The sequence below is a fragment of the Mytilus trossulus genome, chromosome 13 (assembly GCF_036588685.1).
Source record: "Mytilus trossulus isolate FHL-02 chromosome 13, PNRI_Mtr1.1.1.hap1, whole genome shotgun sequence".
Lineage (NCBI taxonomy): Eukaryota > Metazoa > Mollusca > Bivalvia > Mytilida > Mytilidae > Mytilus > Mytilus trossulus.
The window spans coordinates 6,606,563-6,618,464 of NC_086385.1; the positions used below are offsets into that span (position 1 = coordinate 6,606,563).

General features: G+C 31.2%; 2 protein-coding genes across 2 annotated transcripts; one reads left to right on the forward strand and one right to left on the reverse strand.

Moving 5' to 3' along the window:
- Positions 1–819: 819 nt before the first annotated feature.
- On the reverse strand, positions 820–1,692 carry LOC134695363 (uncharacterized). The gene has a single exon (XM_063556591.1). It carries the CDS (start codon positions 1,690–1,692, stop codon positions 820–822), a length of 873 nt encoding a protein of 290 aa, XP_063412661.1.
- Positions 1,693–9,326: 7,634 nt separating this feature from the next.
- Positions 9,327–11,103, forward strand: LOC134695364 (3'-5' exonuclease DinG-like). The gene is made up of 2 exons (XM_063556592.1): positions 9,327–9,351; positions 10,316–11,103. Exons 1-2 carry the CDS (start codon positions 9,327–9,329, stop codon positions 11,101–11,103), a joined length of 813 nt encoding a protein of 270 aa, XP_063412662.1.
- The last annotated feature ends 799 nt before the right edge of the window (positions 11,104–11,902 follow it).

The following is an 11,902-nucleotide window of genomic DNA, read 5'->3' on the forward strand; positions in this document are numbered from 1 at the left end:
AACCCGTGTCATGCCAACAACTGTTTTTAGAATAAATGTGTTTAGTTCCGACGCAAATACCTTATCAGTGACTCAATATTAACTCCAAAATATGCAATCTTTAATGACTTGACAACAGTATCGTAATTATATCCCTTCTTAATAAGTCTATTCAAAGGTTTTGTAAGTTTCTGAGGTGAATACTGACACCTTTGTGCTTTATAAAGAATATTTCCATAAAAAATTGGATGTGAAATACCTGAACGTATAAGAAGTCTGCATGTGGAGCTATATTTATATTAATATTAACCTCCTCTGAACTAGACAGACATACACATAAAGACGAGAACATGTTAATTTGATATGAATATGAACCTGCTCTGAACAAGACTGACATACACATCAGAACGAGAACATGTTAATTTGATATTGATATTAACCTGCTCTGAACTAGACCGACATACACATAAGGACGAGAACATGTTAATTTGATATTGATATTAACCTGCTCTGAACTAGACCGACATACACATAAAGACGAGAACATGTTAATTTGATATTGATATTAACCTGCTCTGAACTAGACCGACATACACATAAGGACGAGAACATGTTAATTTGATATTAATATTAACCTGCTCTGAACTATTCAAATAAATGCAATGACTACAATTTATGATAGTTATTTGTTTTTATGGGTTTTTTTATAAGCGGAAATTACATGCACACCACTTAGACGGAATATGAGCATCTTGACATGATCTTTTCCTCGGAATTTCCTTGAAAAGGGAGATGCCTTTTTGACGATAGGTTTTTATTCCATGGTTATTGTTGTCAAGATCAAGAAGATGCAATAGAGTAGAATGAGTGTCTTGCATTTGTTCTTAAATTCTTAAAATAGCTACAATATTTTGTTTTGAACCAAGGCGGAACATACATGAACATCATTGGAAGTCTCTCCTCTAATTGGCCAATAAAGGTAGGTCTAACTTTACCAGATTTTATACCGTGATCCCCGAACAGTGCGAGGAATGTGTTGTTCAGTAAACTGTTTTTGTGTAGTCTTTGAAGTGTCTTAGAAATTAGTCTGTCAATAGTTACAGCACGGGTTAGACTATCATGAGTCATATGTATATGCTTCGACAATGAGAAATACGGATTGTCTTTTAAGCTTGACACTATATTAAACATTCTTTCGTTGACGGATTCAGATGACGATTTTCCATGATAGCACAATCTCGTTAATTTTCGGTTACCCTTTTCATTTGCGTCATGAAAAGGTTGATCATAATAATCTGTTGGTTGGTATTTGAAGCCAAATATTTGATATTTATAAGAGTAAAATGTGCATACTGCATCCTGTCCATAATGAGTTGCATAGCCTAATTTTGAAAACTCTTTCCAAATAAATGGACATTTATCAACTCCTTCTGAATCTTTAAAGCACGAGGAGTTTTCTATAAAATCCCCAGTCAATAAGGCTGCCATATTTGGTCTAGTATTTTTAGCGACTTTGTTATATCCAAGTAGTTCAGTTGCATCTAATGTTTCCAACAAATATTTTCTAGTCTTGCGTAAGTATCGAACAGAATTAATTCTTGAAGTCGACTCTATCATTATTAGTAACACATTGAGACGGGTTTCTCCATGATTATTCGTATTCGGTATATTTTTCATTTGTACGACATCATTTCGTGGATTAGATGCTTTCATGTTTGGATTTTTTTTTACAAATACGGTATGGAAGTTTTTAGCTATCACTTTGTTAAAGGCATCATAACATTGAACTTTTATAAATTCGTCTGTAACCCGTACAGATTTATTGAAATGTCCACTAACTTTACCGAGTTTGAACGAATTACTAATGTAATATATAGGCTCATATGAACAATATTCGACTTGGTTTCGGCTTTTCGTGAAATTGATATAAAGATTATTGTTATCAACATATGTAAACACATGACTGTTATCGCATACTGATATTTGTGGATCATCAGGTAAAAATTCTTTTATAAATTTATCGAACGGATTTACTCTCGGTATTTTACATACCTCTGATTCCACAAGAAAATCGGTGTTGTTGTTGAATTGAGATAACACTTCAAGATTACAACGAGACACGTATTCTTTTTCCCGAAAAGTGTATTCCTTTTTTGTATTTATTCTTAACCATGTACCAATAATGCACGCAATGCACACAAAAACAAATACATACAAATAAAGAAATGATTTCTTTCGAACTATACCGAACATACGTTTCGAATTCATCGTAACATTTATGGTATGTTTTTAGAAATAAACAATAAACATATTAATATGTTATTGGTTAAGTGTCTAACGAATAGATTTTGTTCAACTTTGCTATATTTAAAATACTATGAATAATATTGATCGTCATAAAATCATGTTTCTTCGCGTCAAACAAAGTTCAAATTAAAAAATAAAAAAAATAATAGGTGAAAAATAGGTAGCAATAAGTGAAATGTAGCAGGTTGCCTTTTAATGCTGTGATTTTAGCATTTCTTAATAATAACCGGATAAGCCAATAACTGAACACTTTATTGCATTTAGCACCTAACCACTATTAAACGGACAGCCCCTGCACTTACACCTATCATAAAGATGATATTGAAGGTTAATTATCAAATAAAAATTTGCACGGTTGACCATTCGTTTTCATCGAAGTATGAACTGGTATTTAACGTTCAAAGGACAAAACTGAGTCTATATCAGGGTTAGAACATTGAAGATGTGATAGTAATATGCATATACTAAGACCGAAAGGATGAGTCGTATTCAATAGGTGTAAATGTACAAGATATCAATCTACAAGAGAGACATCTTACCAAGATACACGGACTCAGAACTGATCGGTTCTCTGTTTTTGTCTTAAATGCCGCGTCCTAAACAAAATAGACGCATTTAACAGTTTATTAAACAAGAAATTAGAAATCTCCTCAATATTGACAAATCATGCACGTATCGTGAACGTGAACAAGGAGTTCAAATAGGTTTCCTATGCATGCTTAAAAAAATTATTATGCACTGGATGCTTCTGGAATAGCCATGGTTATATGTATTGGCTCTCGAACTTAGAGTTTCAAGGCCAATACAACTAATCCAGAATCTATACCAGTGTTAATACAGAAACAGCCAGTTTATACCGCTAAAATCCAAATCTTTGATTGTTCGATAAACTTTTAATCTATACCAGTGCTAATACAGAAACAGCCAGTTTATAACGCTATAATCCAAATCTTAAATTGTTCGATAAACTTTCAATCTATACCAGTGCTAATACAGAAACAGACAGTTTATAACGCTATAATCCAAATCTTTAATTGTTCGATAAACTTTTAATCTTTACCAGTACTAATACAGAAACAGCCAGTTTATAACGCTATAATCCAAATCTTTAATTGTTCGATAAACTTTCAATCTATACCAGTGCTAATACAGAAACAGACAGTTTATAACGCTATAATCCAAATCTTTAATTGTTCAATAAACTTTCAATCTATACCAGTGCTAATACAGAAACAGCCAGTTTATAACGCTAAAATCCAAATCTTTGATTGTTCGATAAACTTTTAATCTATACCAGTACTAATACAGAAACAGCCAGTTTATAACGCTATAATCCAAATCTTTAATTGTTCGATAAACTTTCAATCTATACAAGTGCTAATACAGAAACAGACAGTTTATAACGCTATTATCCAAATCTTTAATTGTTCGATAAACTTTCAACCTATACCAGTGCTAATACAGTTAAAGTTATTAAAGGTACTAAGATTATAATTTAGTACGCCGGACGCGCGTTTCGTCTACATAAGACTTATCATTGACGCTCATATCAAAATATTTATAAAGCCAAACAAGTACAAAGTTGAAGAGCATTGAGGATCTAAAATTCCAAAATATTGTGCCAAATACGGCTAAGGTAATTTATGCCTGGGATAAGAAAATCCTATGTTTTTCGAAATATTTAAAGTTTGTAAACATGAAATTTATAAAAATGACCACATGTTTTTCGAAATATTTAAAGTTTTGTAAACAGGAAATTTATAAAAATGACCACATTATTGATATTCATGTCAACACCGAAATGTTGACTACTGCGCTGGTGTTACCCTATGGGACGAAACGTCCACCAGCAGTGGCATCGACCCAGTGGTTTTATAGTTATCAAATATTCATAAAGCCAAACAAGTTCAAAGTTGAAGAGCATTGAGGATCCAAAATTCCAAAAAGTTGTGCCAAATACGGCTACGGTAATCTATGCCTGGGATAAGAAGTAAATGATGTGTATTATTACTTAAACAGTGTAAAAACTTGATAACCAAAACAATAGTCCATGGAAGGTCAACTTTGGCCGGGAGAGTTGAAACCTTAATTTCGTATTATTTCGAAATTCATATATCAATGGACAATTGAAGCATATGATTTGACTGATTTTGTCTGTACTAGTTATATCTGACATATTTCTGGAAAGCCTGACACCTAAACTGCTAATCACAAATGTTACATCATAAATATCATCATTAAATGAAATATACTATAGTATCGAAATAAATCTAGCTTTTAAACATTTGTTTTAGAAAGCCTCTTCTACTGTAGAGATGATCATGGCAAAATGGTAAAGGTCGCTTTGAATATACTTGCTGATGTTCATTTTGATCTTCTAAAGTTAGAGACTGATGGTGACCCTACATATGTAATTCGTCCTCGCAATCAGTGTGATATCACTTTCTTATATGGAGAGCACAGACGTATGAACAAGCACAAACCTAGCAATTCTTGGGGAGGGAAGTGGAGATATATTGCTGGCACGCACTGATAATGCCTTAGGTGATGATAATGAACGTATACGACTAACAAGAAATGAACTTCAACATATGAAATTCTTTGCACTTGATGATACAAGATACACTGAGTTATGCACGATATTACAAGACGTGATAAATCGTTTTGATAAACACATAAATCCATCACATTTGTACACCGACCGACTGGATAAGATTCTAGAAAACACTGTTGAAAGAGAGGATGTAGAATGCTTTAAGCTGGAGATCACTTTCAAACTATGATGGATTATTTAGTGAAAGAGTATGCAAACTTTATGTTGATTTGTCTGTAAATCAAAATAGTGTGAACATGGCAACTTGTACAATATACTTTATAGGCAGTGACTTTGCTTAAACGGGATCTTAAAATTGTTAACCTTAGAACTAATTATATTAGGCAAATGTTAGTTTTTTTTTTATCTTATTGGCGGGTAATCTTGCGGGCTCTATCATTGAAAATCTACTTTTGGGTAACATTTGATTTTGGGTTTTTTACTATCAGTTATGTTGATCAACTCATCATTGGTAAAATTCTTAAAATTATGAATGCAAGATGCGCGGTTGTTTACAAAAAAACAAACTCGCGCTGAATCAAAATGTTAAAATGGCCAAATAAACTATGAGTTTGAAAGCATTGAGGATCTTCGAAAAAAAAACCTCAGTTACTGTAAAAGTACTTTATTTGGTATTAAACTGTTTTGAAATGAGCGCCACTGATGATTTTTTTTCAATCAGTAATACTGTATTATAATAATAAATAAAAGTGAGTAACAACAACACTGAATGGGGTGGTGTGATTTTTTTTTCAGATTCCTTTCTTTCGAGCTGTTTTTTTTATGGTTTGTTTTTGTTTAATTTTTTGTTCATATGTTTTATTTGATATGTATGGGTTTTTTCATCCGTGGTAACAGTTACAATATGCATTATCATAGGAATTATAAGGCGGCGACAGCTACCACAGAAACTTTTTGTAAAAATCTTTACGTTTCAAATAGAAGACTTAAATTACAATATCATAAATTTTGTCGGATATGAATTATGCATCAAGTTAACTATTAAATGTGACGTTTTTCCACGTTTATCATGTATATGTGTTCAACAATTTTTGCCGGAAAAAAATATCTAAATTAGTTAATAAGCGTATTAACCAGCTACTGTAGAATACTTATCATGGCTGCTATTGAAATTTAGTTGGCTTTATAATGTACTATTTTTTGGGAATCTAGTTTATGTCATGTTTACTATTGTTTGTTTGTCTGTCTGTCTTTTTAGTTTTTAGCCATGGCGTTGTCAGTTTATTTTCGATTCATGAGTTTGATTGTCCCTCTGGTATCTTTCGCCCCTTTTTTTTTTTTTTTTTATCTAGACTGAATTTGAAAACAGGTCAATTTCACTACAATGAACTCGGTAACATTTAACAGTGCTGCTGTATGAGATATCAAGAACTGATAGATCGAAATGATGGACAGTTCTTAAACTATACGAAAATGGTTTGCAATTTAAAATGTATTATGAAACGTTAACATTTTTATTGACTGTATAGTGTTGAAGAATCGTAATCACTGGTTAACTGGTAAGTGAAAAAATTAAATCATCCAAGGACTGTATATTTTTTTGTCGTAAATATTGATTTTTTAATTTTATTTTTATAAATCTTTCATGAGTTATGTACATTTAATGTAAATATGAAAAAATATTCAATACAACTGTTTCCAGCTATTGCTTTATTCAAAGTCACCTGCTGCATGCAGGACACTAATTTCAACACCGCAAACGTGTATATCATGTCCGTGTACATTTAATGAAGTCATCATAGATAGATATAATAACATGTTGTATGAGTGGCAATGAAACCAAGTCACGTAAAATACCACTAGTAAGATCAAACCATTAAAGGTCAAAGGACAATCTTCACCATGAAACACAGGTTCAAACAACCGGAAACTATAGGAGCCCCAAAATGACTAGTGTAAAATCATTCAAACAGGAAAAACAACGACCGAAGTAATATCAAAAAACGATATGTATAACAGTTACCACGCTTCAAACAATTGTATGCCGGATGCACGTTTCGTCTTTAAAAAACCAAACAGTAACGCATGAAAAGAACAAGTTGAACAAGTCAAATTAATGAATGATGAGAGCCAGTATGAGCTTCAATCGACATTCAATACAAATGCACATCAAACATTTTAATAGATAAGGGTTTAATTTTCAGGCACTTATAGTATACATATATACCAACAAGAAAAATCCAAAGTAAGCACAAAATGTTCTTGATAACTCTCAAATTTGTAATAATGTACAAACAGAATATTTATAGTTCACATTTAAAGGTCATATATGTCCTGTAATCAAGTAAAACTGCCACTTTAGAATACATTTAAATGTATTAGTTTATCTCTATATATAGAGCTAAAACATATCTATATACTGTATGAATAAATGGGTATATAAAACAACTTATTTTCCAAGTTGCATGATTCTTAGATGGGTCTGCTACTTCAAGTTTGACATAGAAAACAAAATCATCACAATTCATGTTTGTTTGGGAGACTCTTTATTTTCCTAACTTTTGACAGGACATACTATGGTATACATTTCTGTCTGTCTTTGTAAACTGAGTTTGAATTGCAGAATTGTTTTGGAACTAGTATGAGAATTAATACTAACTGAAACTAAAATTTCTCCTATAAAACCAAAAAAATAAATCATTTCATGGATAATGGGGTACCATATTTGCTTCTGGCCAATCTGTTTATTATGATTATGACATTTTAACATTATTTAATGTTTTTTTTCATTAATTGTTCACCTGTCAAAGGAAAGTTAGAGAGAAATAGGAAAGCAATATTTTTTCTACTCTTAGTTTTTCTAAAGAATTTGATGAATGCTAGCACATTGTCTTGAACACTATATAACTTATTTAAAAGTTTGATAGAATGTTTACCAACCAAATAAACATGATAAAAGGAATTACATTTTGCTCCAATTTTTATTCCTTTCCTTTGACAAAATAAAACAAATTGACAATTTATATATTGATTGCCACATTGCATTTTTGATTATATATTCATACTTTTGTTCTTGTTATTTCTTATGATATTAGATTACTATAAGTTCAAATTACTCATAGCAGGCCAATGGCAATGGAGAATAAATTACACGTAACAGAAAAACATATATTTTTATTAAAATAATTGTAATGTCATTAAAATCAGTATATATATATTGCTTTGTAATGGATAACAATATTTTCACACTAGAATAAAATAGTTTTTCAGTTCACAAATCAATGGGTGATAACTCTTTTCATGCCAGGTTAACTTAGTATATTAAATTCAGCAAAAAATATAAATATTTCACCTTTCATATAAAGTTGGAAGGAATTTACTTACTCATACTAATGAATGAACAAATATTTATTTATATATATAAATACATTACAGGCAAATAGAACAGCTGGTCTTTCACCTGGTGTTCACACATCCAAAGTTAGCACGCTGAGAGATCTCCAGTACAAAAAGAGAAAGGCAATAGCGATTACAAAGAAGGCTAAACTAAGAAGATTAGAGTTGAAGACAGAACGGTAATTTGAAAGATGCATTTACATAATAGATTAAAATACAAAGAGCCTGTTCAATGTTTCTTTTTAAAAAGATATTGATATAGGTGTTTATGAAACCTAAATCCCAAAAACAAAAGGAGTGCAAATCAGCCATCAGATAGATAACTTTAATAAACCAAATTACCCCCAAGAAAGGTATTTTGTAAGACAAATATATAATGAAGATATCTGTAAATTTGATGAAAATCCTAGTTGCTTTGAAATAGTTATAATTTTTTTAAAGACTTTTGTGGGAACTGCACATTCTATTTTATTTTTACCTATAGATTAATTAAATCCTTAAACTTCACAGCAATACTCAGCCAATAGTCTTAACTTTATAACAAGCTAGGATTCAGTAAGATCCATATATAACTGAAATAGCAGTATAATTTTATGAAAATCCAAGTTAATTTGAAAAAAATAGTAAACAAATTTGAAAGTTGACTATCTAAATTAAGTCTGACTGAAAATTTTCTCACATTCTATACTACCTATTTATTAAATCCTCATATTTTATTGCAATAAATCAAACTTCCAAACAACCTGGCATTCTTTAAGATCAATGTATAATTGAGAAAAATGAAGAGTTTCATATTCATTGTTGAAAATGTTTTTTTCAGTAATCAAGATATATCAAGCTGTGAAGTGAGGGAAGGAATCAGTTACCAGTCAGGCATAGATATGGAAGAATCTAGATTGGATCCCGAAAACATAACAGAAATACCCCCTCCTAGAACTTCAAGAATAGAAGCCTCACCAAAGCATGATTCTGTTACAGAAATTTTCTTTGACATAGAAGCTACAGGACTAATTATGCTATAATAAAAAAACATTTTTTTTCAATACATTTATTGTCCACGCCACAACGTGATGGAGAGACCTTTAAAGTGATGCTCCTTGTCTGTCTGTCGGTCAGTCAGTTACTTTATTAGGTCATTCAAATCTTGCAAAGCTGTTAGTCACCATATGATCTCGATCTTTTTACAACTGCCATTTATAATAATAATTTAACACAACTTATTGGAGATATTAGACGCTGATGTTTTTGACAATTCTACACTATACTAACACTTTTTAAATCCAACTCCTCAGAGAGTTATGGAACTTGATTTTTTTTAGCTTTCAAGATCTACACTATATATGAATACAAAGTTTGCCATGTACCTTGAAATAAAAGAAATATGTGGATTTCTTGTGTAAAAATTTGTACATTATATGAACTAAATGTAGCACAACTTTTTGGAACTTTGGATCCTCAATGCTCTTCAACTTTGTATTTATTTGGCTTTTTAACTATTTTGATCTGAGCGTCACTGATGAGTCTTATGTAGACGAAACGCGCGTCTGGCGTATAAAATTATAATCCTGGTACTTTTGATAACTATTTACACCACTGGGTCGATGCCACTGCTGGTGGACGTTTCGTCCCCGAGGGTATCACCAACCCAGTAGTCAGCATTTCGGTGTTGACATGAATATCAATTATATGGTCATTTTTATAAATTTTCTGTTTACAAAACTTTGAATTTTTCGAAATACTAAGGATTTTCTTACCCCAGGAGTAGATTACCTTAGACGTATTTGGCACAACTTTTTGGAACTTTGGATCCTCAATGCTCTTCAACTTTGTATTTATTTGGCTTTTTAACTATTTTGATCTGAGCGTCACTGATGAGTCTTATGTAGACGAAACGCGCGTCTGGCGTATAAAATTATAATCCTGGTACTTTTAATAACTATTATCACTACTCATTGCTATACATTTTGTGGAGAAATTGGTAAACTTATTTTAATACAGAACCTTTACAACTACTGATACATGTAATTCTTATGTGAACATCTAGGAACTGGAATAAGTTGTATTTATATTGCTTTTTAGGTAGATCATCCCATATCACACAATTAGCAGCAAAGAGTGCAGCAGAATCTTTTTCCAGATTTGTCCTACCCCAGCACCAAATAACACCAAAGGCGGCAGAGATTACTGGATTGACATTTGAGAATGGGCAGTTATTATCAAATGGAAATGTGTTGCCTGCTGTACATATCAAAAAGTGCATCAATGACTTTATTTCTTTTCTTGAAAAAACTAAGAACAATGTTTTAATTGGCCATAATGTTCAAACATATGACTGTGTGTTATTGTACACTTCACTACAAAAATGTAATTTGCTTGATAAATTCAAGTCAACTGTGATAGGCTTTATTGACACATTGCCATTATTTAAACTTTCTCATCCAGGTCTGAATTCTTATTCACAGACAAATTTGTTTGAAACATTTATGAGCAAATCATATGAAGCCCACAGGGCTGATGAAGATGTTGATGCACTATGCACACTTGTCAATAAGAACATTGAATTAAATGTTCATTTTGAAAAAGTATATATACCAGAATGTGTCATATCAGACAAATTCAATTCTATGAAAGAATTGCATAAAAATTTACCAACTTTGAAGCTGTTGATTGATCGTAAGATACTTTCATTAGGAATGGCACGTATTATTGCCAGTAGTGGACTGTGCTTAGAGCACTTGAAGATGGCCTTTTCTAGGAATGGTTGTAAAGGTATAAAAGATCTTTTCACAGAAAAGAGTGGTTCAGGTGTACGTGTCACAAAATCAGAAAAGATCATAAGACAGGTTTCAGATTTTTTGAAAGAATAATGTCATTTTCATGAACTTTTTGATGTTGTTTTGAATGTTTTTCAGTCCTTAGTTATATATTTTTAATGAAAAAAGGTCTTTGTTGTACCTAGTATACAGTGATCTAGATTTAAAACAAATTGTTTGGTTAAAAAAGATAACAGTATTTGATAAATTGACATATATGTTATGAAAAATGTCTAAATTTAAATTTCCCGTAGTTTTTCATGGAATTTTGATTTTTTTCAGCTCTAATTCAAAATTTTGCACATTGACCTATACTTTTCTATTAATAATATCTTAAAATAAAGTCTTGTGAATTATTTCTGAATTGTTTTGAAAATTTCTTGTTATTTTATAAAGGTTAAATCAAAGGTTTCATTTTGATGTCATTCACTTTCCCGTACTTTTTTGTTTATTTTTTTATTACGGGAAAAACACATTGACTATATGCCTTGAATGCACAATTTTTGTAGAAATTGAAATAAAGGTATATTTTTATTGATATTAGAATAAAATATATTTACATTTGTATGAATTGTTGTTGTAATTGAAACTTCAATGCAGATGTTCCAATTCTTTGAAAATACCGGATTTTTCAATACTGACATTATGAGTGACCATAAATGCCATCCTTACGAAAAATATAGCGGATTGACCTATATTTTTTTTTCATTTTTCCACTCCCATATGAAAGGAGTTATAAAAAAACACAACAGGAAAACTTTCTTGTTATTTTGAATTTCAGTAGCGAACCTCCTTAACAATAATTAAGATTAAGCTTTTAGGAACAGTATAACCTTTGCTGTTCCATGCTTTG

Excerpts from the sequence above, each read along its gene's own strand:
- LOC134695364 (XM_063556592.1), top strand. The coding sequence starts at position 9,327 with ATGCTCCTTGTCTGTCTGTCGGTCA. Across the intron at positions 9,352-10,315 it reads CCTTGTCTGTCTGTCGGTCA|GTAGATCATCCCATATCACA; the intron begins GTCAGTTACTTT and ends ATTGCTTTTTAG.
- LOC134695363 (XM_063556591.1), bottom strand. The coding sequence starts at position 1,692 with ATGAAAGCATCTAATCCACGAAATGATGTCGTACAAATGAAAAATATA.